This window comes from Gadus macrocephalus, chromosome 2 (assembly GCF_031168955.1).
Source record: "Gadus macrocephalus chromosome 2, ASM3116895v1".
Classification (NCBI taxonomy): domain Eukaryota; kingdom Metazoa; phylum Chordata; class Actinopteri; order Gadiformes; family Gadidae; genus Gadus; species Gadus macrocephalus.
The window spans coordinates 11,102,393-11,125,968 of NC_082383.1; the positions used below are offsets into that span (position 1 = coordinate 11,102,393).

The following is a 23,576-nucleotide window of genomic DNA, read 5'->3' on the forward strand; positions in this document are numbered from 1 at the left end:
CATATCCACCAAGCTCACTTCTACCCTTCCTCCCACCTCCCTCTCAGATTGCCTACAAGAAATAAAATCCTGGTTCACCTGCAACTTTCTCAAACTCAACAGCAATAAAACAGAAGTCCTCCTCATCGGCACCAAATCAACCCTCACAAAACCTGACAGCTTTTTCATCACTATCGACAACACCTCAGTCTCCCCCTCCCCTCAGGTTAAGAGTCTGGGTGTCATCCTCGACAGCACACTATCATTCCAAGCACACATCAATAACATCACCAGGTCTGCCTACTACCATCTACGCAACATCAACCGCCTCCGCCCATCCCTCACACCCCATAGCACAGCCATCCTTGTTCACACCCTGGTCACTTCCCACATCGATTACTGCAACTCCCTCCTCTCCGGTCTCCCCCTCAAGTCCATCCGCAAACTCCCAACTGGTCCAGAACTCTGCCGCCCGCATCATCACCAGAACCCCCTCCATTAATCACAGCACCCCTGTCCTTCAGCAGCTTCACTGGCTCCCGGTCAAAACCCGCATCCACTTCAAGATTCTGCTCCTCACCTTCAAGACCCTCCACAACCTCGCCCCTCGATACATCTGTGAACTCCTACACACCCACCCGCACTCTCCGGTCCTCCTCTTCCATTCAATTCACTGTGCCTCCCGCCCGCCTGGTTACCATGGGGTCCAGAGCCTTCAGCAGATCTGCCCCCCACCTCTGGAACACCCTCCCACCTGACATCCGTAATTCTGACACTCTTTCCACTTTTAAGTCCCGTCTCAAAACACATCTTTTTAAACTGAAATATTCCATTTAACCCATTTCACCCCACTTGTAAATTGTTCAATGTATCTTGTTCTTGTGTTTTTTATGATTGTTGATTTTGTTTTTTGTTTTTAAACTGCCCTGTAAGGTGACCTTGGGTGCTTTGAAAGGCGCCCTCAAATAAAATGAATTATTATTAATAATGAAGTGCTTGCGTTTCTCGCTTTTTGTGTGGGAATCTAGTGCGGTTTGACCCATTGTCCCCAACTGTATAATTTTATACATTTGGCCTCCTTAATGCTGCCAGTTTTCTTCAACCACCCCTTATATATACACACCATCCTCCAATCACTTGTCGTCAAACAGTCATCTGCCCATAATGCAGGGCTCCAGACTAACTTTTTGTATTGGTTGCACTGGTGCCACAGTGCAACCAAAACATGAACTTTTGGCACTAATGCCACAAGTTCATGTTTTTATCGCTTCTCATATGCATTAATATATTGGGTAAATATTTTAAAACAAGAATAAGGTGTAGGTAAATGCCAGTCTTTATTTGAAGCCCATTACATATGTAAAAAAATTAAGTGTTTAAAGTGCTACACTAAGCTGTAATTTAACAAACAAACATTTTAATCTAAATACATTTACATTACCAAATAGAAAGTGCGACTGTTTAAAGTGCTTCACTGAACTGAGACCTTACGTCATATCTCAAAGCCTTTTCTTCACACCTCTTTTGAAAGTTCAGGGCAAATATAATTGAATAACACCAAGACAAACACTTGCATAACACCATATGGCCCCAGCTAGCGCTGAAAAACACGTGTTCTGATTGAAGGCAATTTACCCATTTCCTCAGAACCCTTCTTAGTCATAGATTGTAAACACTATGTTTAGTGGCAAAATTGGGCCCAGACACTGGATAATGGTGGTTTGATGTGATGACTCTACTTTTTCAGACCATAACAAAAAGGTAGAACATACATAATTTGTGTAAAAAGAAAAGGGGAAGTTTGTTCTCAAGTTTTAGTCACAAGGTGATATGGTTTGGACTGTTGGGATCGGTGGAGGCTCAGCTTTCATGTAATGTATAGTTTGTGCAGATCAAATGTCGTGAAAAAGATCGCTATTGCTGTGCAAAATTATGAAACAAAATCTTGTTCTTGCATATGGGTATACATGCCTAATTTGCCTCAAAGCATAAGTAGGCTACTTCTGAACAGCACTCCTACCATTTTCTTTCTCTACCTAAACCGTTAGCGGAGGCACTGAACTTGAAATGCTAGCTGTGTTGCCTAACTTTTAGCCAATACCGTGCAAACAGAGCATTGAGACTAGTGCCAAATTACTGAGAGACTGAGTGAGGGACAGGAGGCGGGAGCTATGTTGCGGGAGCTATGCATGCCTAATAACTCGCCTTCCGAGAGAAGAGAGCGAGAAAGCACAGCTGGTATTTGAGCACAAGTACTGCAGAAAATGATGTAAAAAAAATTAACACTATATAGGATTATGTAAAAAGCAGTCATGAGTCGGTATTTGTAGTCATTAAACAAGGCAGTACCATATTAAGAGTGTGTTTACCTGGATGATGCTGAACATGTGGGGGATGAGGCGGTCGACACGGACCTCCAGCAGCATCACCAGTGCCCTGCAGACATTCTTCCTCACTTCAGAGTCTTCATCTGCTGCCAAGGCAAAGAGACTCTGAACGGACAAGCACAAACAAGAAAAAGGACAAATTGAGAACGGATTTGTTGATTAGGAAAATGGGATATGAATGTTTTAGGTTCACTCCCATAATGGAGGTGGATACATGAAGAGCTTACCGGCCAGGTAAACTCACCTCTATGAAGGTGTCAATGTTATCCATCAAGGCCTGGGCTCGGCCAATGATGAACTGGTTTACACAGGCTATGGCATGGGACCTGAGAGAGAGAAGCATGCATTGAAGCATCACTACCATCTTCCTCCGCAGGGAGATGGACAAGAGGAAACCTAACACGAGATCAGGAGATGAAAGTGCCATAACCAATGCCTTCGGATCAGACAGTACAAGAAAACCTTTATTTCGAATCAGATGCGTTATATTTATGCATCTCATTCAGCACAACAGAGAATAGGAGTATTATTATGAATGCCTGAAGAAAAACCACTGGACCTGATCTTTGGACTGCAATGCTTGAAAAACTGAAGGAACTTTGGGATCATGATGTTCAGTGGTCTATTCAGGGCATCGCTGTCCAGCAACTCAGACGAGTCCTCGCAGATCTTCTGCAGTGCTCCAAAAGAGCCCTGTGAATGCACAAAAACATGTCAGATAAAATACAGTACCAAACCTAAAAATTGCTTGTGGATGGGCCCTGGATCAGAATATAAGGAACATGAATTTTCATTGTATTTCAATGAGCTGGGTTTGTCATCATTTCCAGGGATTAAAGTACCAGTCTTTGGTGAATACCGTCCATCACCTAAATGTTAAGACTTTATCTAGTTCGTACTGCAACTGGCATTAAAAGTGTCAACTGGCATATCAAGAAAAGCAAGCGTTCAGACCTCGCATGTGTTATAGTCCTCAGAGTTCAGCAGGTTGCAGAGCTGTGGCAGCAGTTCAGGCCATGTCTGCAGGTCACCCTTGGAGGCAATGGTGGTGATAAGGATGCCTGGTAGAGGGAGACAGGGCAACAATGATAAAGACTGAGATACACACCTGAGATTCAGTCTTCAGTAGAACCAAGGGTCAGGTTAATAGAACACAAGAGTTCCAGAATAGTCTAAAATGAATAAGTTGACCCACAGCTAGGGTCAGATTAATAATAAAAGCAAATACGATTTTAATTTTATGCTGAATATTTATTCAAGTCTGTAAGCCCATTACTACGATTTAATACGGAAAGTTACTCAGTTCTGTGTGCGTGTACCGTCTGTAGTGAGAAGGCCTGTATGAGTAAAAACTTCAGTGTGGGGGGTTTATACATTCCCTACAGCCATAATAGACAAAAGGTTCAGGCGGAATACATTAACCAGAATGGACGACAAGTCTTAACTGCAGGGATCCAAACAAAAAAAAAAGAGCTACCCAAGGTAGGAAAAAATATGATGGAGTAATATCCTATTAACATGAGAAGGCCTGTGCTATATGCTTCAATAAATAGGAAATTATATTTAGTAGAAGAAATGACTGCGTATAGCAGGTGATAGGCTGTGATGGAAAGGTCCTCGCGAAGAATAGCATTTTAAGAACACTCATATGATCTCATATTAATTGTTCAGCCTGAAGGCTGATTTTTACTATGCCATTTAGTGCTGTATGTAGACATGGAGATAACCGCTCTACGTCCGCGTCCAATATCTTTCAACCATCTGTCGACACGTCCATCTCGGACAACGGAGATTGACGGAGATAAGATTTGAAAGTTTATTTACAACACTATTTACATGGTTGCTAGCAGTGTTGGGCAAGTTACTTTAAAAAGGCTAATTAGTTAGTTACTAACATCTCCCGAAAAGTAACTTAAGTAGTTAATGAGTTACAAATTTAAAAGTAGTTGCTAATTATTTCTCCCAAAAAGTAAATAAAATAGTTACTCAATTACAAGTTATAAAAGTAGGCCAAAGTATACTACTCCGACTCCGTAACTACGGAGACTCCTCGAGCCATCGAAGTTCTCCATCGGGATGTTGGATAACCAATGCAATTTGCCGCCCGATCGATCTTATATGATGACTACTAACCATGTAAATAGTGTTGTAAATAAACTTCCAAAGCTTTTCAAATCTTATTTGGTGTTTTATTGTTCCTTAATGTGCAAAGTAAGAAAAAGGTATTAAGTAAATAAGTTGCAAAGTCAAACCGGGAAGCGAAATTACGAATCCTAGTATGGCCACACCAATATCCTGAAAAGACACACCCGCCTCTATTTCTGATTGGTCCGTCACACACGCCACCCCCGTCTTTGATTCTACCGTCAATGGATTAGACTACCGCACGTTTACTGGCTTGATATTAGCTGCTATGGTTAGGGGTTAGGGTTATTTTTCGAATGCTCACAGCGAGTGTACCGTAGAGTTCTAAAGCGTCCAGTTGAGTTGCATGCAACCCGGTCAATCACAGACAGAGTAGGGCGTGTCTTGACGTGACCATAGTATGATTCATTAATATGCAACCGGGAAAAGTGATTCCGGGGAAAAAATTGTTAGAGGACAAATTTCCGTCTCTGCAGTCTCCGTTGCGACGACGGATAAAAAAATATGGGATCTACGGAGAGGGTCTGCGACGACGTAGAGGGCTCTCCGGGTCATAATGTGCATTTCACGATTCCCCTTGTTCCTTCGATTTCTTAGAGGGAAAAGTAATCAAATCCACTTCCATTTAAAGAAGGCCGTTTTTGGATTATTTGGGCTTGCCATTCCGGTTTCTTGTTGACTCACTTGGGTCGTTGTGGGTCTGTGCTTCTACGTTGTGTAAATAATACCCGCCGAACTCTACCTCTGATTGGCTTACCGTGACATGTTACTCTACCTCAGCCAATCATTATCATTAATACAATTGTCTCGTTCCGATTAACCAAGGAAGAACAGTAGAGACATAGCCAGTTGGTCTGATGAAAAAACTGCTTCGATTATAGTAATGCAGCGACTTTTTTGTAAGCGACGGTAACAGCGTTATAATGATTGGTAGAGTAATCCATTAGATTACTCGCGCACCGATCGACACCCCCCAAAGAAAAAATCTTCGGATCTGCACTAACCACACAGGTCCTCCAAATTGATGATAAAAAAGCGATTCACACCAAAAAGCGTGCCGTTTGCAGGTCTAGGACTTAAAATATCTAAAACGCCCCTTTTGTATATATTTTCATCAGAAACAACTCGTACGCAGACCCAAGTCATCAGAAGGTAAAACATACAAAATGTGCTTGTGGATTTATGTGGCCCTGGATCAGAATAATATAGAACAAGATTTTTCATTGTTTTTCAATGAGCTGGGTATGTCATCATTTCCAGGGTACAAGGGTCTATTTTTCTTTGGGCCAAAATTGAATGCTTAAAAGGTTACGATAAATGAGAAAAGTCTCAGCTATTCCAATGATCATGAAGTGTTGAGTATTTAACATGTTTTGTTTGAGTTTCCTTCTCAATGACATTACTTGTAAATGCTTAGTTTATGAAAGTGCCAACAAGAAACAAAGGGGGGAGGTTCTACTCAACAAGTGATATATAGCACATATAGGGTTTTGTAAGACTACGATACAATCCATCATCATTTTCAGTCAGTAATATGATTGTCGAGGTTAGAAAATAAAAAAAAACCCACCAATGGTAGCACGGATGAGAGGGGATGGGTCCCCAATGTTGGAGAGACATTCCTGCTTGATGAACTCTGCCACAGTGGGCGGAAAGTTCTGGTAGTGGGCCTTCACATTGTTCTTGAGTATCAGGCCGCTGAGCGACCGAGTGGGCTCATCTGAACATACAGAATGTTAGGAACATTAGGACTGGTCAAAGTCATAAGAGGTGCGAGTTAAAAAAAGGCACTTCAACACCAACTATTAATGTAGCACTGAATGTTTGAGTAACAGTTGCACAGCTATTTTTGGATATGCTAATACAAGTATACACATTATTTTTTTGCATTTCAATGAGCTGGGTTTGTCTTCAAGATTGCACTTATTTATTTTAATAAATAAGTAGAGCCAACTCTGTTGTGTGGCAATTAGTTTCTATTCTATTTCCAGGAAAAGATTTAGTACAACACAATGACATTTTGACTGCATTAATTAAGTTGTTGTGAAGTTTTTTGTAAGAAAGTCCTAGAACCGCTGTTCAAAACCTGGCAGCTGCATAAAGCCTCTTCTGACATTACTAGGACACACTATTCAGATGTAGCGTTGTGATATAACAAATGTGCTACATTTCTCAACATCCTACATCCTGGGCACACACAGTGGGCCTATAGTAAAACACGTTGCCCAACCAAAATAACAGCATGCATGACTTGTGTATGCCGTTATATCAGAAACTGACTCACCTTCAGTTTTAAGTCGTGTAAGGACAAAAATAAGATAGTTGTTGAAGTCTGGAAATTGGTTGAGCTGTTCAAGTTTCTGGTTTGGCGGTTAAGGACCAACGTTGAACAGAAATATTCAATATACATTTATCTATTTAGCAGAGGCTTTTATCCAACGAAAATGCTAATAATTTTTTTTGCCAGGAAGGAAGAAAATGGGCAATGCACGGCGCCCTAGCAGTGCTAAAAATGTGACGCATCAGCAAGATGTGTCGCATCAATTAAAGAAAACATAAAATGTATAATTTTTTACGAAAAATCTAATATATTAATAGTGATTTACCATTACCGTATCCGAGTCAGGGTTTGGCTCCCCGGACAACTACACCGCTACAGGGTGTGGCGCATTTCACATGCAACTTCACTCATAATGCTCATACAACGTTTTCGTAGGTCGTAACCATGGGGATTACGACCCCCCCACCCCCTTTCCTTAAACACATTTTTTTTATTTGTTCGAATTCCAGCTAAAACAGTAGATTCCATAGCTCTTTAAATTGACCAAATAACCTTATCCCCCGCATAATTACTAAATAACAAGTTGCTTACAGTGATTTTGTTCTCCACGCTACCCGGAGGAGATGCTAGTAGTTTTTGTGATCAAATGAGCGGCACGAGACGGTCCTTCAGCATCTACCGAGGTTAGCAGACAGAAGGCGAAGTCATGACCCGCTCTACTCTGCCTCTCATTGGCAAATACTTGTTGATAAATTAGGTGAGACGTAGACAATTATATAATACACAGTCCAAAATCAGCCAGTATATGTTTTGCAGGTAGGTAATTTTTGTCCACGGTCGTTTTCAGTCATTGTATAAAGCCCTTTTGATCAGAGAGCCTGAGGTAGGAATTAAAGGCCACTGAGGAAGGATACTTGTTGGACAGCTCTCTGTGTGGCTGTGTTTGGCGACTGGGAGTCCTTAAGAAGCTGTAGGACCTGCTGCAGTCCCTGCTCATCTGGCTGCCACTCCATCCTAGAACCCAAACACACATTACTCAACTTTTAAATTCCTCCCTTGAAAATAATGAGTAATAAGCAGAATTCAGCCTACATCTTCAATTGCTGGATCAGGCCGTACGAATGCAAACACCATCACTGGTTTGTCAGATGCAATTGTATACACCATCCCCAGATTGAGAATCAAACATCAATATACTCAAGACCTTAGAAAGACTATTGTTTCTCACAGGGCATATGTGGAAATACTCAAAGATTTGCCTGTATACATGACAATAATAGCATGCCAGTAGGGTTTGGGTTAGTAGGGTATGTATTCTGCTGAAGGTATTTATCAATCACCGAACAACCGGCTTGAAGAAGAAGTTGAGCAACTCTGCAATCAGCTACTAGATAACGACGTGTGTCGTGCACATGGTGCTGGGGTCATGGTTGAGTAGGAGACAGGCCTTCACTCAACCTACGCCGGCTGAATCCTTTTGAGATAGATTAACAGGAAAAACAGCCCGTCTCGAAATAGAAACGCCTGCCAATTTAGGTTTAGTTTCTATATGTGGTGGCGCACGGAAAAAACCTATGACATTTTGGACCGCAAGACCAACACAATCGGTGACTAGACATAATCGTTTAATACTCCCCAGCCAATTCGAAAAAAAAGTCAAAGTCAAAAAAACTAGGTTATTTTGGAATAGGCAGGAATTAAATCGAACCCGTGACTCGAATAGACCACTGCAAACGTGCAGCGAGGCTGGGTCTTCAATGGATCACGTTTGGTCCAAAGGGTTTAAGAGTTGGAGGGAACGGGAAATTGTGCGTTTCCTGTATTGCCGCCCATGCCGGTGAACAACTGGCCATGTGCCGATTACACGTTTACAGACTAGACAAATGCTTACTGATTGATATAGGATATATTAATTGGACCCTTTCGAATCACAACTATCCTTGCAACGAGGACGAATAATTGAATGTGGAATCAAACACAACGTGTCCTTGCCGGGCCTGTTGGGCAGGCTGGTCACGAGCTCAGGTGCTAGAACGTGTTCTCTCTATACAGTTGCATACAAAAAAAGAAGCGACAAAATACTTTAACAACGAACTATCATCCGACGAATGTGTAATAATACAACGGTTAACAATACAAATATTACCGCTGGCGCTAAAGAGAAACGAACTTGCAACAACACGTTCATAGCAGCTAAGCTATCAAGCTAACAGCGGCTTAAAACTATGCTAGGGCTAGGTAGCAACTATAGGCTAATTTAGTCAAGAAAAACTCCCATCAAACCCTCCAGTTAGGCATTCTCAAATAGACATCCCCAACTTACATCAATCTACGACTTCATAGTGGTACATTTAGTTTAGGAGAAGGGACTAATACTTTACGTACAATATCAGCTTTTCAGTTGCTCGTTAACCACGGGGCCGCTGCTCTGGCTCGTGCTGCTGCTGCCCGGATCCTAGCAATTGCTTGAAAAAACGCACAGGAGGAAATGATTCTTGCTCGGCTTCCGTTTAGAGACAGTGTTTGGATTGTAGATAGGTGTATTAAATATATACATATGAACAATAAATCTGAACTAAAACTCAGTCAACTTAGATTACCATTGCCCATAGTATCTGTTCCCTTTTACCTAGATAGTCACAGGTTATAGGTCTAATATTCGCATAGATTACTGTAATGTGCATTATTATTAACATCATTCATATTTTTTTGCATCCCTATTGTTAAGATTTGAGCACCATTATCGAGTGAGGAACTAAGTAGATATAAATATACTTGTTGTACCGTCTTTGGTTTTGCAATATTACTCCATTGCTTCATCACGTTACAAGGTAGGCTATAGCATGTAGGCCTACAGTTTTTTTTATGCACCACTTTTAATTTATTTCAAAATTAATACTGTTGCATTTGGCCAGGCTGAAACTTATATCAAGAAGGCCTACTTAAATACCATTGATGCACGTTTAACACACTACCGTTTTCTAAAGTGCATTTTGGCAACATATTTGGATAAATTTTTAAGAGCTTGTTTGTCAAGGGAGAAATGTATTGTAGGCTACACTTTAGACATTCACACACGTAGAAAAATAAAACAATTTAATCCAGAAATATTTAACAGTGAGTAAAAAGTCAAAAAATACATTGTGCCGTTATTGACAACACCAAACCATCGCATTACCATCAAAGACACATAATTTCAATAGCAGTGGGAAGGAAGTGCTTCTCATAATCCGAAGGCCTATCGTCTCTGTCCTCGTCCGAGTCTGTCATTTTGCTGTAGCAGTCCTCTCTAGAAGCAGTGTTCCCTTCGCCTGCCAATTCCCCCTGGTCCATCAGACCCCCAATGGCCCCCTGTGATCCTCGGTGTCCAATCTTTCCTCCGGCCAACTTGTATTTAATGATCTCCAGGTGCGACAGCACAGGGTCAGGCTCTTCCACAGGGATGCAAAAGTTGATCTACGAAATAAAGTTGAATTCTGTTGACGGACCATTCATCATCACACTATTGTTAAGTGCAGCACATTAGATAGCTATAATCGTAGCCCTGGATTAGATCCCCCCTACTTTCTAACTGCTATTTGGCATCTGATATCAATGAGTCACTTTGAGTAAAATCATCTCCTGAATCATTTAACAATAAAACGGCAATTGCATGAGCAATTTTTGTGATAAACTATCCAAATCCCTGTAATTATATTGGCTGCAAAAAAGGCTGAAAGACATTTTATCCCAAAAAAAAAAGTCTATCCAAAAAGTGGGTAACTCACCTGGTTGTTCATCTTTTGAAAAACATGGCTGTTGCTTGGGTCAGGCACTTTCTTAAAACCAATGCATTCCTTAATTACCCTTAACAGAGACATGTATATAAATATGGGTGGGTAATATAACACACAATCCTCACTAATTTAAACAAATATTATACAAAACCGTATAATTTCTGATCATTGACAAGGATAAGTGCCTCACCAGGAATATTTCCTTATCAAGAGGAAAGGTATGAATGCAAAAAATATAACCAGGAAAAACAGGTTGAAAAGGTTGAAATCTGTGCGGGGAATGAAACAAATGATGAAACAAATAAAGAATACATTAGATATGACCCGATTGTACATTCAGATTGATAAATGATATTTTTTGTAAACCAAGATGAATCCCTTAGTTAAGGCCAAAAAACTGAACATACAGTAACTAAAAGTATTATTTATTTATTTTTTTAAAGCAAGGGCATAATGCATCAAAACACACATTGTCAGAAAAATGTTTTAGGCACCACTTTTTAACTTGTAATAACTTTATCGTCCGTCAAGAGGTGTCAGTAACCGGTACCGTACCAAAGCCCTCTGTTTTGAATGTTGCTGTGGACTTTGGTCCTGGCCCAGCCACAGTGATGGCCCTGATCCAAACCTCATAGTTTTGGCTAGGGTTGAGGTAATCCAACCAAAAGCTCCCGTCTTTATCACCTTGATGCTCACTCAAATTATGCACTGAGAGGGGGAGGGAGAGAGAGAGGGAGAGAGAAAATCACTTTAATCAAGCAGCCAACGTAGAATAACTGCTATCCTATGTATTCTGCGTTCCGATTTCTTATCTCTCTCATCAATTCGGTCTGTGGATTACTATGGCGGGAAATTCTTCATGCATTGCAATAGCCAATCATTTTGTTGATATGATTCATTATTATTATTGTAATATAATTTAGTGATGACTGCAGTAATGTAATAACACAGCAGAGTTGAAAAAAATGTTGTACCTCTTTGGCTGTCCAATCCTATTTGATAGCATACAATCACCCCTCTTCTCTGAGGAAGGAGAATTGGCTTCCAAATCACATTCACACTGTTGGCCTTGACTTTAACCACTTCAAAGGAGGGCACTTTGGGAGGGACTGAGAATAGATGAGGAGGTGGTGAGGTTCTTTAGTGCTTAAAAGGGGTAAATTAAAACATTAGAAAGTACTACATGAATTCTTACTTCCTTGATGAACATATCCAACTGCAGATGAAATGTGATCACTGGCTCCGAAGGGAGATACCAAGAACAATGCCACTTGGTAGGCGGTGTAATTCTCAAACTGGCCTGTAGATGGAGACAGACGCAAAGCGGGAAGGTCACACGATTTCAAATCTAATATAAATATAAAGTTCACCTAAGATTACTAAATATAACCAAATTCAAGTATTAACTGTTCTGTCCCTTGGTGAACTAACTGGAGTAACATGGATTCTGTCTGGGATTTTCCTTAACTCAAAATAAAAAAACTAAAATAAAAAACTAAAAGGTTATGCAGACCTGTCAGGGTGGCATTAATCTGGGTCCTGTCCAGTCTGATCCAATCGAAGCCTTTGGCAGGAGTTTTCAGGAGTCCAGCCTGCTTATACTGCACCACATATTTCGATTGGTTGTTTATGAATCCAGTAGGGGGATTCCAAGACACTAAAAGTCTTTCGGCGCTCATACTTAGCTGAAGAGCTTCCCCTCTGTTACATTGTGCTTGAGAAAGAGTGCAAAAGTGAATGTCAATCAATGTCAAAGTTATTTTTATTTTTAAATAAAATCATGCAAACAACATTAGTTGTTTGCATTGTTTTCAAAGGACATACATGCCAGTGTTATTAACTTAGATTACAAAATGACTAATTTAGACAACACAAGTATATGTATAGGGCTGCTGGTAATACAGATATTATAATACACTAGATTCAACTAACATCCAAAAAACACATATGCAGCTTGAAATCAGTGGCAATGACCATATGATTAAATTGTGACCAATAGTGTGTCTGTACAGGTCTATCAGAATCACAATGTACCCAGCAGTCGTTTATGTTGATGAAAACATGTTACCTGTCAGAGGTATACGAAGACAAGCAGGTGTTGTGGCCCCATATGCAGTGTAGGCTGATACATTCACAGCTGTCACATTTTTGGCCATAAGGTGGCACAGCTTCTTGTCACAGGTCAACTGGTCGCTTGCCTTGTCAACCGTGGATGCGTTCACCAGGGTAACCGTGCCGTTCAAACGAGACAACGTTACCACATAACCCAGGATTTCACTTCCAGCATTCCACCCTGGAGGCGTCTGTGTGAGGAAAGTAAATTACTATAAGGTAAGTTTGAAGGATAGTTTGCGCTTGCAGAGCTCGAACAATTCTGAGGTCAGCCACAGGCGACAAATATATCGGGGTTTAACCCCTGCCCGAGGCAGATGTTTTAGGTGAAACTGGTTTGCATACCTTCCACATGAGCGCGCACTCAGCGCTTTGAGGTGATAATTGGCAATCACTCCATACGTCCAGCATACCAACAGGAGCTGGAACAAAAACACATGAGTACAGAACGAGAGGGATACAACTGAGAACACAATCCAAACCAAACCATTATTTGTAGTAAAATCATGTAGTTAAAGGAAGACTGAAGGATTTTTTCCACCTGGATTTTCTGATCATTTTAGATTTAAGGGACTATATGGACAACATATTTTTAACCGTCAATATCCTATAAAAAGGTGTGGGTTTTCACCATTGACATACTCAAAGAGCTATGAGTTGTTGCAGGAAGAGAACAGTGGAAAATTGGACTACAGAATGCTTGTTAATTAAAATATTGGGGTGAAGGAGTAATGCCAATAGAAAAATTACCTGCAGCAACAACGAGATTTCAAAGGAAGACTATACTAGAGCGAGACTTGGATGAACAAACTAACAACGGACAGGTATCCAGGGAATGGTATAGAAACATATTTCATTACTCTGTAGGGATCCTTTTCATAATGTTTGATTATAATCTGAGCATTGGCAGAATTTAGCACTTTTAGAGGATGTACACCGAGAGTTGTTAGTAGTTGCAAACATATCAAGGGTCATTCTAGATTGAATGTAGCATACACTACCCCCTGATGTGGTTTTGACAATGGTTGCCTTAAAGCTAGGGTGGGTAATTTCTTTACTGTAATATTTGGCAAAACTGTCCTAATAGCCAGTCAGCTATATGTAGGTGAAGTGCTCTGAGAATATCTGCTCATAACTTTGCTCTCCCCTGCCTCTGTGGGCCGCACCCAAAAATTGCCACCGCTCATGTACACTTTGACCAATCAGAGCGAGGCTCCGATTCTCCGTTCTTATTGGCTGTGGGACTGTCCGGTCACCTTGGCAACGACGTTGGTGCGTCCCTGCGTGAGCGTTCACGAGCCTAGCGGTCTGACAGTTTTGTACTCCTACGGCGGACAACAAATGAATAGCCGTGTCTTCATCAACGGCCCATAAATTTCCCATTCCCCGGATACCATCAACTAACACCACTAAGACAGAGAAAAAAAGAGGAAAGACACTTGTTGAAAGGACAGCTACTAAAAGGGAGGCGGAGAGAGCTCGAAATAAAACCAGAGTAAACATCGGCGTGGCTTATGAGCGATGGAGAGAGTTACGTGACCGGAGAAACTTAAAATCGGACGCTGAGATGGCTATATTTCTTATAGACAGGTAAGGAATTGTGCTATCCCTCCATGGTATATTGCGATGAATATGTAAAGTGTCGGCTGGTATGTTTTTTTACTAAGCAAAGCCACGATAACCGTTACATTACGGTTCTGTAATGTAACCATTTCAATACGGTTCTGTAGGATGTCTTGAATCAGCCGATGGTTCTTTTCCCGGTCCGTTTTATAGGTTAGTTATGGTCACACCAACCCTGGCTGTCGGAATAACACAGAGATTGTGCTAACACGTGTCCTAGGCTTCAACTCAACTGTGGATAATGTCCGAGTCACGTTTGTATAAAAGCAACGTTGACACAACTGCCAAGATAAGCACTGCGAGGGAAGTCTAGCATATGATATTCCATGTATTGTTATAACGTTGTTGCAAGCTAGCAGCAGCCTAGCTCAGTTTCGCGATCGCTTTGAAGTGACGGTTTCCTTGTGTGTAATCTGGCTTTCTGTGTTATTTTATCAAATATATATATTTTTTCAGCACAGTACTGTACATACACAATGATGGACAACGACAGTAAAGAGATCATATCGATTGTCAATATTGATAAGAGGGAGACCTAGAAGAATTCTGTTATCATGGAGAAGGAGTTTTTTTTTTTTTTTTTGCTTTTGTTCTTATGCTAACGAACTACAGTTGCAATTAGTTTGCTATCTTGCTTGGCTGATACAGCTACCTTTCTTAGGCCTACCAGCGCAATGGCAATGATTTTAAGATAACATACATGGTATGTCTGTGAGTAAGATGTTGATGCTATATATGTACTTATGTAGCAATCAGCACTAATGTTTAATTACCTCGGAATCGGACATGGTGTTTCGTCTTCCTATCAATGTAACTGAATTCACATGAACGCGCATAACTGACGTTCGGTGGGAGGACCTACAGCAGGTAGCGTGGCAGGGACGGGCCAGAGAGCACGCGACGGAATCTCAACGGCTGTTTTCTCCAAAATCGCCCACCCTAGCTTTAACTGACCTCGCCAGGGGTCCATTTTCAACTTGTGTAGGGGCAATAAATAACTTTACATGCAAGAATTAGGCGTGACCTCAAATAGACTGCATAGTCTAACATCATTTATCAGGCCAGACCCACTGTCGAATGATAATCGAAAAATTTATCATATTATTTATGCTGCTCAATGATGCCCAATTATTTTTTTTAATTTTGTGTGGTTTAAATGCTTTCAGGGTTTCCTACAACTGTCTATAGGCCATGTGCAGCGCCTCTGCTTAATGACCAATCGCCCCTACAAACAAATTGACATCGGCAACGTATGCATCCATTCATGTCAGGATCTTCATTTTTCAGAAAATAAAAGGCTACTATTGGACTAATATACAAAAATATTAGCTTACATAATATACCATTAATAATATAATTAATTAGTTAATTAATATAAAACATCATAAAACAAGCTGCATTGATAAAGAAAACAGCAGAAATATTTGACTGATTGCAAATTTAATACACATGTTAATGTACGTTCATGCTGCACCACTCCATTAAGCAGGAGATTGAATATGAACTAGCGAGTACTGACGCAGGAAATCATTTCCTCCAGCGTGAGACTGTTGGCATTTGCCTCTTTTTGCATCAGCTTTAATGGTTTCTAAATGAAGTAGTCAATCCCCCACCCCAACGAAAAAACATTTTATGACTTATAGGCTGCTACTTCTACTTCTGCCAAGCAATGAGGTGGTATAACTCATTTAGCACCCCATCCTTCCAACGAAGTGTTCCACTGTTACACACACACAATTAACGATTAGACTTTTAAAGACGACTTCACTAAATGTCTTTCTAGCAAAGATTCAATGAATTTTTTCATGACTACAAACATAAAAAATAAAATTGTTCATACATTTAGGTCCAACGGTTTCATGAAATATAAATAGGTCACTGTCTAGTCAATGATTTTCTAACTTGCTGAAAATTTGAAAAACATGCTGAGACTTATTACCAACTAAAAGTACAAGATCAAGAGTGACGTTGCAAAGTATGTTGTAGACTGACCTGCTCCTGGGCTCTCCACCTTATACACTTTGCTCCAGTCACTCAGTGAGCTCCCAAGACACGAACAGCGTACTTGGAACTCATACCATGAATATGGAAGGACATTTTCTAAGCAGTAGACGACCTGGAATCCCTCCTCTACCTGAATAACAATGAGAAATATGTACCTTAAGTGATCTAATGATCTCTAGTCAAAAAGCGTGGTTAAAGAGCAGGGCAGATTAGGAAATGGTTTGTAACGGCTAATTACACTATAACCTGCTGGTTAAATAGGGGCTCTTTAAAAAGGGCATTGCAGAGTCGTTTTTGTATTCACTCTGTTTATTTGGAAGGAATAGTACTTATTTCGTCATAGTCTTGCCAACCCCGCAAAAAGGCCTCAAAAGTGGTTATCACTTCAACATGCAAATACTTTCCAGAATTACATGGTCTGTACAGTCAGACTTGAGAGGAAGCGAAACTACTAGACTGTTGAAAGACGAGAGAGAGAGCGAAAGCACGAGCAGGAGAGCTAAATCCCAATGTACATTACATTAAATGAACTAAAACAAAGCTAATTACAATAATACTAAAGGAAAAGACCTCTGCTTTACCCAAGGTAACCAAATGATCCAGTAAACCAATAAAGTTTTGACATTCACTTTGCAGAAGAAGAGTGTTAAGAATACAAACATAACATAGAAGCATTCAGGAAGCTCTTTTACAGCAGGAAGTAAGAGAGAATATATATACATATATATATATATAGTGGTTCTCACAGAAACCGGGCTTGCAACAATTATTGTAAGCTACACCAGTTGATTGTAGGGGTCACTTTGATTAAAAGCCTGTGCTAAATGAAAAAAAGAGTGTTAAACCAGAAGGCTATAATGCATTAATTGAAGCCTATCTGAATAAAAAAAGCAGTGGATGAAAACCTCTACTGAAAGACTCAAAGTTTTTTCTTTCAACAGCCTGTTGTTGTACTTAATATAAATGAAGCATGAAAAAAACAATAAATAAGATATCTCTATCCATTTATCAAGGGTTAGGGTGAGGTAGGGTTAGATACAAACAGCACTATGGCTGCATTACAAGTCCCACTGACCTCTGCCCAGCTTACACCTGGGAACACTCGGTGGCGGACCTTGCATTCGCCCTCAGAGAGACCCTGCTTTGAACACTTTGACTCCCAGTATATCTCCAGAGGCGCCAGGGTGTGCTGAGTGATGTTGGGGGTAGCTGATTTCACTGCAAACATAGCCACACAAAAAAAAGACACAAAAAAGACACACACACAAACACTTAAAAACTTGATTGGAATTATAAATGACTGTGAACACCGCCTAACAGCACAAAATGAGAAGACCACAAAATAAACATCCTGTAAGACAGAGCACACAAGTTGCTGTTGCGCAAAATATATTTTAAAATAAGACAAACAGCCACGTGTGTATAGGGTTAGTCATTAAAGTCACTCAATTCAAATGTGTCATGAAATATTCACAGAAAGGACATTTCAGACCCAGCTGCACTCAGTGAGACAGAGGTTCCCAGGAATTACTCACTGATCTTGGCTGTGTTGAAGGTGGACCTTGGAGAGGAGGCAGAACCGTGCTGGTTCTTGGCCTCAACCCACACAGTCAGCTCACTGTGGCTGGACACCAGCGTCGGTGGAATATGCGCATTTGTACTACTCCCATTGAACTTTTGCACACTGTTACACAGAGGAGAGGATAGGAAAGGAGAGTAGAAGAAAAAAGGAGGAAAGGAGAGGAGTACAGAAGTGAAAAGGGGATGATGAAAGGAGAGTGGAGGGGAGAGGATAGACAAGGGAGAGGAAAAATGAAAAGGAGGTGATGAGAGTAGAGGATGGGGGAAGAGAACAAAGAGGAGAGCAGGGAGAGGAGAGGAGATGATTAAAGAAGAGAGGAGAGGACAATGAAGAGGATAAGAGATAGAAGAGGAAGCGAAGAGAAGCGGCCAGAATGAAAACGTCAACAACTCAGTACTCCATCACACTTCAATAGCAGTAACAACATCGTAATCATTATAATGGACTTGCTTTGAGCTTTGTTGTTCAGCAAGGATGCCATACCTGTTGTCAGCAGACTCCAAGTGTAAGGTGTAGATGGAGGGGGTCTTGGAGGGAGGCCCTGGGTCCCATACGCACTGGATGGGTGACCGCACCATCACGCCGCTATCCTCCTCATAGGGAATACAGCACTCGAGACGAGTTGGGGGAGGCGGACCCCCTGGTCATTAACACAAGAACGTTGGGAGGAGGGAACCGAAAGATCATTCCCATGTCCATGAATCAACTTTCTCAATATTGTATCGCTGTGGGCTACGATGGATGTTTATTTAAAAAAAATGTATGACATACAAATGTATGCTGTTCAAGTTTGCATTTCCTGTATTATACTGCTATATTGAGGTCATAAGACTCATCTAGTAATACATGTAATTTCTTGCTCATAAGGACTCATAAGACTCATTCCTCAACCATCGTAACTGATCACTTGTGCATGCAAACAGTTAAGGTAAACTTAACTTAACTTTGTGTACCTGCGTCCATTTTACAATACTTTTTTTTTTTCCAAAAGTCTTTAAGGTATCCATAAATAAAGTAGCTCAGCTAATGAGTAGCAAGAGGAGGAAGACTTCCAAATAGTTTTTACCTTGCTGGGCTAAATAGCCCTTCGTGTTTGGCACGATGACCAAAAAGATGGAGAGAAGCCATCCGTTGTCAAGTCTGGCCATGGACACAAGGTCTTGTGTACCTATATTCACACACACACACACACACACACACACACACACACACACACACACACACACACACACACACACACACACACACACACACACACACACACACACACACACACACACACTTGTATTAGTTGTAGGCCTAGTAGTAATATTATTATTTTCTCAAAGTATATAGTCTGTAAGCGGTAACAGGGGGACGGATGCTGAATAAATAACTAACAAAAGGATCGAAAACGTTACCAAAACCATGAAGATAATTCCTTTACCGCAAAATCCAGAGAAGATGTTGCCACGATTTACTCCCGCGAAAATGTCTGAAGGTGCGAAAGATGTTTTAAGTAGATATGGCACCTCCCCAAAGGCGCAGGGAAATTGATTGTATTGTCGAAATTCGCCTTCCCGGCGTTCTAACTGTAATAGCGTCACGTACGCCGCACGAATTTACCCCAGGATGGTATTCATTTGTACAGAAAACAAAGAATGAAATTTCATAGGCTTTATCAACTCGCCAAAAACAGCGAATCCATCGAAAGATCAAAGTAAACTTACTATTACCAAAATGCACTTTTGAGTCCGCCCTGCCAGGAAATTCCCGTGACACATTTCCTCGCAAGCAACCGATTACATGCCGGCAATTCATCAAAGTTGGCCAACGTACGAATACAATATCGTTACTTACACTAGAGACACAGAAACTTTTTCCATGAGGAAACTCCAGACAGGTGACACGGGGAGAACCCCTGAACAGATTTGAATCTGCTCTCACATTTATATATTCATATTTTACTTCCGCCTTACTTCTTGAAAACGTATTGATTACCACTAACACAGCACGTGTACTTACTTTTTTTTTTACTCAGTGTAGATATTTACAGCAGTGGTCATGAGGACCTCAGACATATGACTTGGGGGCGGGGGACGGGGGGTTATATATATCCGCATGCTGCCATCGAGATGTTTACATACATCCCTATATATAGGCACAGAGGAAGGATGAGAAAGGGGGCGGGGCGAAAGTGAGAGAGAGAGAGAGAGAGAGAGAGAGAGAGAGAGAGAGAGAGAGAGAGAGAGAGAGAGAGAGAGAGAGAGAGAGAGAGAGAGAGAGAGAGAGAGAGAGAGAGAGAGAGAGAGAGAGAGAGAGAGAGAGAGAGAGAGAGAGAGAGAGAGAGAGAGAGAGAGAGAGAACCAGGGAAACATTCAGCAAAAAAGTTGTATTTGTCTGATTGGAAAAATAGCACACATTCATCAGAATGGGTTATTTCATTTAATATAAATAAACTTCAACACAGACCAGATCCTAACAACAACTAATTGGTCATTTGTTTCAACTTCAGACATAGAACGAGTAACTAAATACCAATTAAAAAATACAAGACATGTGGCCAATGTAGGAAATTAATAAACAAAGTGTGTGCGTGTGTGTGTGTGTGTGTGTGTGTGTGTGTGTGCACGAGCGTATCTCAATTCTATCCGTTTTTGTTCCTCCCAGGTTGTATGGTGTTCCATCAGCAGAGAGAGCTGATTTCGCTCTTGCTGCAGCCCCACTTGCAGCAGGCGTTGGACAGCCCCACCACCACACCGCGGCCTTTGCGGTCGTCCCTGCGCAGGGCCTGCAGGATTTCCTCGGAGATGACGGATCGGACCGTCCGCTTGAACCCACTTTCTCCAATTTCTTCAAGCTGGAGGCTGCTGTCTACACCGCTGGACTGGTCAGATATCGGTTCGTCCTGGGAGCCCCACGCATCTACTTCTGGGGGGGGAAAGCAGAAATAAAAGGTCTGATTATCGGTCTGATTGTCTACAGTATAGATAAATAAATATACATACATGATATTATTATGTATGTACATGATACAAAATAAGATAAATGATATTAGTAGACGATAAATGGCTTTGAAAAAGAGGTGATCAGATTGCTTCTCTTTCATTTAGTTTTTGATCAACTGTATTTTCTCCAAACTACAAAATAACTAAGACCACTAATGATTTATAATTTTGTGTATAACAAGGACAATTCCTTGAACACATTGACTAATGCCTTTAGAAGAATAGATAATACCATAAATGCAAAAAAACATAATGCAAACATAAATAAATGTCACATATGTAAAACATGGAAATAAATGGCCCATCAGGCACTAAACAATACAACATAACAAGGGTACAACATTTTTTGTTTTCTCCAAATTTAACTTACCGAACATGAGAAATAAATAGACCGGAGTGTCCACAGTGATACAACAAAGCAGTAAGGCTCACCTTTGCTACCCAGGGATCGCTTCCAGCGGGAACCCCCACAGGTGAATATGACTGCTCGGATGAACTCCCGCCCGCAGAGCTTCACGCCGTAGGACGGTCCCTCCATGCCATGGATCCCCGCCACCAGCAGACACACCACCAACACTACGGCTTTCCACATACTGACCCTCTCGCACACAGTCACACCCACACCCACAGCAAGCCAACAGCTAGTGCAAGTTCAATTGTCAAAAGGAGATAACTGAATTTCAATCAACACTTTATCCTCTGTATCTATCTCTGTCTATTTATTTATTTTTATTCTGAGAAAAAACACTTGACTCGCTCTGTGTGGTTTGGTTGGGCAGTGACTTTTCAGGGTGACCCTGGCCTCGTTTATAAAGGGGGTTTCACAGCACATGATGACGAAGAGGGCCCGACTACGCATGCAGACGCTTGTCTGAGGGACTAAGAGATTGGGGCGAGAGATAGAGTGAGAGACCTTTAGGAAAACAAAAGCAGGAATAATTAAGAAATACTGTGGATGTACGAACCTCTGGGATTTGACAGAATTTCAGAACAGAATTGTGAGAACAATGTTTACACAAACTTCAAATATGAAACCTTCCGCACGTGTATGTAAATACTGTCCACAGTATTATCATAAAACATTTAAATAAATACTCATTTTGCAGTGAATATTATCTGTACGTGACATTGTCCTCATATTAATCCTCAATGGAAAAACGCACGAAAAGTAGGATTTGCTTTAATATTGTTCCATACATTTACAATTTGGTTCAGTTTATCAGTTTGATTATAGTACAACTGGCTTCCTTAACAATATAGTTCATCATCACACAGTTCCCTGCAAGGCCAACTGTAAATGAGCCTTCCAGAACTCTTGAAACACATATTTCAGGAATTCATGATTCTGCTGACAAAATATTGAATTGCTGTTATGGCCATACAATATAATTATTAACAGCAATAAACCTTAATTACCAAGCAGCCATCTTGGCTCGTAATCCTAACTTGGTGGTGGAACTGTTCAGCATTCAATTAAATTTCCCAGCTACTGTTTATAAACGATGCCCAGGTGATAGAGGCCAATTGCTCATACCTTTATACAGTAATATCCCTGAGTCTGTTCTGACCTCCTTCCCATCATATCTACCTATATGTAGACCTATTCATTTCATTACAACTCTGCAAAAAAACTCACTCTCTTGGGTTTGGACTATAGGGTAAAGGATCGGAACTGGGCCTGTGGCATTTCCAAAGTCAGATAACATAGAAGTCATAGTCAGACAGAAGCTACGGTATTATCTGGATCATGGAGGTCAAAGACCCCTCGTTTTGGAAATTACAATGGGGATAATGAATTTGTAATTATTCTGTTCATAGGAAGAAAACAACGTGACATTTCCGGAGGTTGCTTGCTGGCCTAACATATCAACACATAATATGATACGTTATAAATAAATAATTAAGGCGTACACAGCAAAAGGACCATATTTTTTTTTTAAATGGGTTGCAAAATGTTGCATCAGCTATGGTGTTGATGGACCATTTCTGTATGAGAAACAGGTTAGTTTTAAATACAAGTGCTTCAAAACTGCTTTACGAAAAATATTGTAAAATAATAAAATAAGCTGATAAAATCCAACAAGATAAATTCCTTTGTTTGAATAAATATAGAATTGTATAATACATGGTTTGATGAAAGCTTTTCTAAAACTATGTTAATAATATAACCTAACTCTGCAAGACATATTTACTAATACAGGAGGAGAACTTATTTTCTCCTTTGGTATTGAAGAACCACAAGGGATACAAATATAGGGATTTCTGAATTCTTGTTTCAAAGTTATTTAAAAAATCATATATTATTATAGCCCAGGTCTGCTAGGGAGCCCTACATTATCACAAGCACGGGTACAGTTACAATAATAATAATATATAATATAATAATAATAATAATACATTTCATTTAGAGGCGCCTTTCAAGACACCCAAGGTCACCTACTTGTCTAACCACAATAGAGTGGTTGTCGTTGTGTTATTTGTTATTGTTAATTCCTATGATCCCAAAAAGCCTAATGTACCATTGAGTGCTATGGCTTTAATAATGCAGAAGAGATTAATAACATAGAACCTACAACCGAGTACTGGTCCTGAATAATGATTGTCAGGTCCTGGTTATTATTGATGAATACAACACAACACTGAGTCGCATTGTAGGAATTCACGTAATGCAGAATTCTGACACGCCCAACAAAGACTCAA

At 40.6% G+C, this 23,576-nt stretch overlaps 3 protein-coding genes across 8 annotated transcripts in view; all 3 read right to left on the minus strand.

Moving 5' to 3' along the window:
- The window catches only part of LOC132449113 (transportin-2), a 29,472-nt gene extending 20,162 nt beyond the window's left edge, over positions 1-9,310 (minus strand). The window contains exons 1-8 of one of the 2 annotated variants that reach the window (XM_060040746.1): positions 9,178-9,310; positions 7,707-7,806; positions 6,796-6,871; positions 6,082-6,231; positions 3,321-3,427; positions 2,926-3,059; positions 2,611-2,692; positions 2,349-2,471 (exon numbers count right to left, since the gene is read on the minus strand). In XM_060040746.1, the coding sequence (XP_059896729.1) occupies positions 2,349-2,471; positions 2,611-2,692; positions 2,926-3,059; positions 3,321-3,427; positions 6,082-6,231; positions 6,796-6,871; positions 7,707-7,805 (771 nt within the window). In that variant the 5' untranslated portion in view covers position 7,806; positions 9,178-9,310. The remainder of the gene's footprint in view (positions 1-2,348; positions 2,472-2,610; positions 2,693-2,925; positions 3,060-3,320; positions 3,428-6,081; positions 6,232-6,795; positions 6,872-7,706; positions 7,807-9,177) is intronic. The other variant, XM_060040740.1, reaches the window with a different exon arrangement.
- A 563-nt stretch (positions 9,311-9,873) lies between these two features.
- On the minus strand, positions 9,874-19,985 carry il12rb2l (interleukin 12 receptor, beta 2a, like). Of its 4 annotated transcripts, none has more exons than XM_060040759.1 (15): positions 19,729-19,862; positions 19,316-19,363; positions 18,956-19,056; positions 18,373-18,529; positions 17,843-17,991; positions 17,383-17,525; positions 16,296-16,437; positions 13,026-13,102; positions 12,637-12,871; positions 12,082-12,282; positions 11,764-11,868; positions 11,543-11,677; positions 10,759-11,276; positions 10,560-10,638; positions 9,874-10,248 (listed from the first exon to the last, which is right to left on the minus strand). In XM_060040759.1, exons 1-13 carry the CDS (start codon positions 19,752-19,754, stop codon positions 11,095-11,097), a joined length of 1,701 nt encoding a protein of 566 aa, XP_059896742.1. In that variant the 5' UTR covers positions 19,755-19,862; the 3' UTR covers positions 9,874-10,248; positions 10,560-10,638; positions 10,759-11,094. The 4 variants fall into 4 exon arrangements, with proteins under 4 accessions (XP_059896742.1, XP_059896769.1, XP_059896761.1 ...); XM_060040786.1 differs by lacking the exon at positions 19,729-19,862 and adding an exon at positions 19,599-19,704; XM_060040778.1 differs by lacking the exons at positions 19,316-19,363; positions 19,729-19,862 and adding an exon at positions 19,896-19,985.
- A 116-nt stretch (positions 19,986-20,101) lies between these two features.
- Positions 20,102-23,233, minus strand: rln3a (relaxin 3a). 2 transcript variants are annotated; one of them, XM_060040804.1, is made up of 2 exons: positions 21,309-23,233; positions 20,102-20,796 (listed from the first exon to the last, which is right to left on the minus strand). In XM_060040804.1, exons 1-2 carry the CDS (start codon positions 21,466-21,468, stop codon positions 20,555-20,557), a joined length of 402 nt encoding a protein of 133 aa, XP_059896787.1. In that variant the 5' UTR covers positions 21,469-23,233; the 3' UTR covers positions 20,102-20,554. The 2 variants fall into 2 exon arrangements, with proteins under 2 accessions (XP_059896787.1, XP_059896779.1); XM_060040796.1 differs by having other exon boundaries at positions 20,102-20,799; positions 21,309-23,228.
- Positions 23,234-23,576: the final 343 nt, after the last annotated feature.

What these genes read in the sequence shown, in the direction of transcription:
- il12rb2l (XM_060040759.1), bottom strand. Translation starts at nt 19,754, where the DNA reads ATGGAAAAAGTTTCTGTGTCTCTAGT. An exon ending in CTTCAACACAGCCAAGATCA is followed by an intron (nt 17,526 to 17,842) that starts GTGAGTAATTCC and finishes CTATGTTTGCAG; the next exon opens with TGAAATCAGCTACCCCCAAC. An exon ending in TGGATATGTTCATCAAGGAA is followed by an intron (nt 11,678 to 11,763) that starts GTAAGAATTCAT and finishes ATCTATTCTCAG; the next exon opens with TCCCTCCCAAAGTGCCCTCC.
- rln3a (XM_060040796.1), bottom strand. Translation starts at nt 21,468, where the DNA reads ATGTGGAAAGCCGTAGTGTTGGTGGTGTGTCTGCTGGTGGCGGGGATC. An exon ending in GCGATCCCTGGGTAGCAAAG is followed by an intron (nt 20,800 to 21,308) that starts GTGAGCCTTACT and finishes TTCCCCCCCCAG; the next exon opens with AAGTAGATGCGTGGGGCTCC.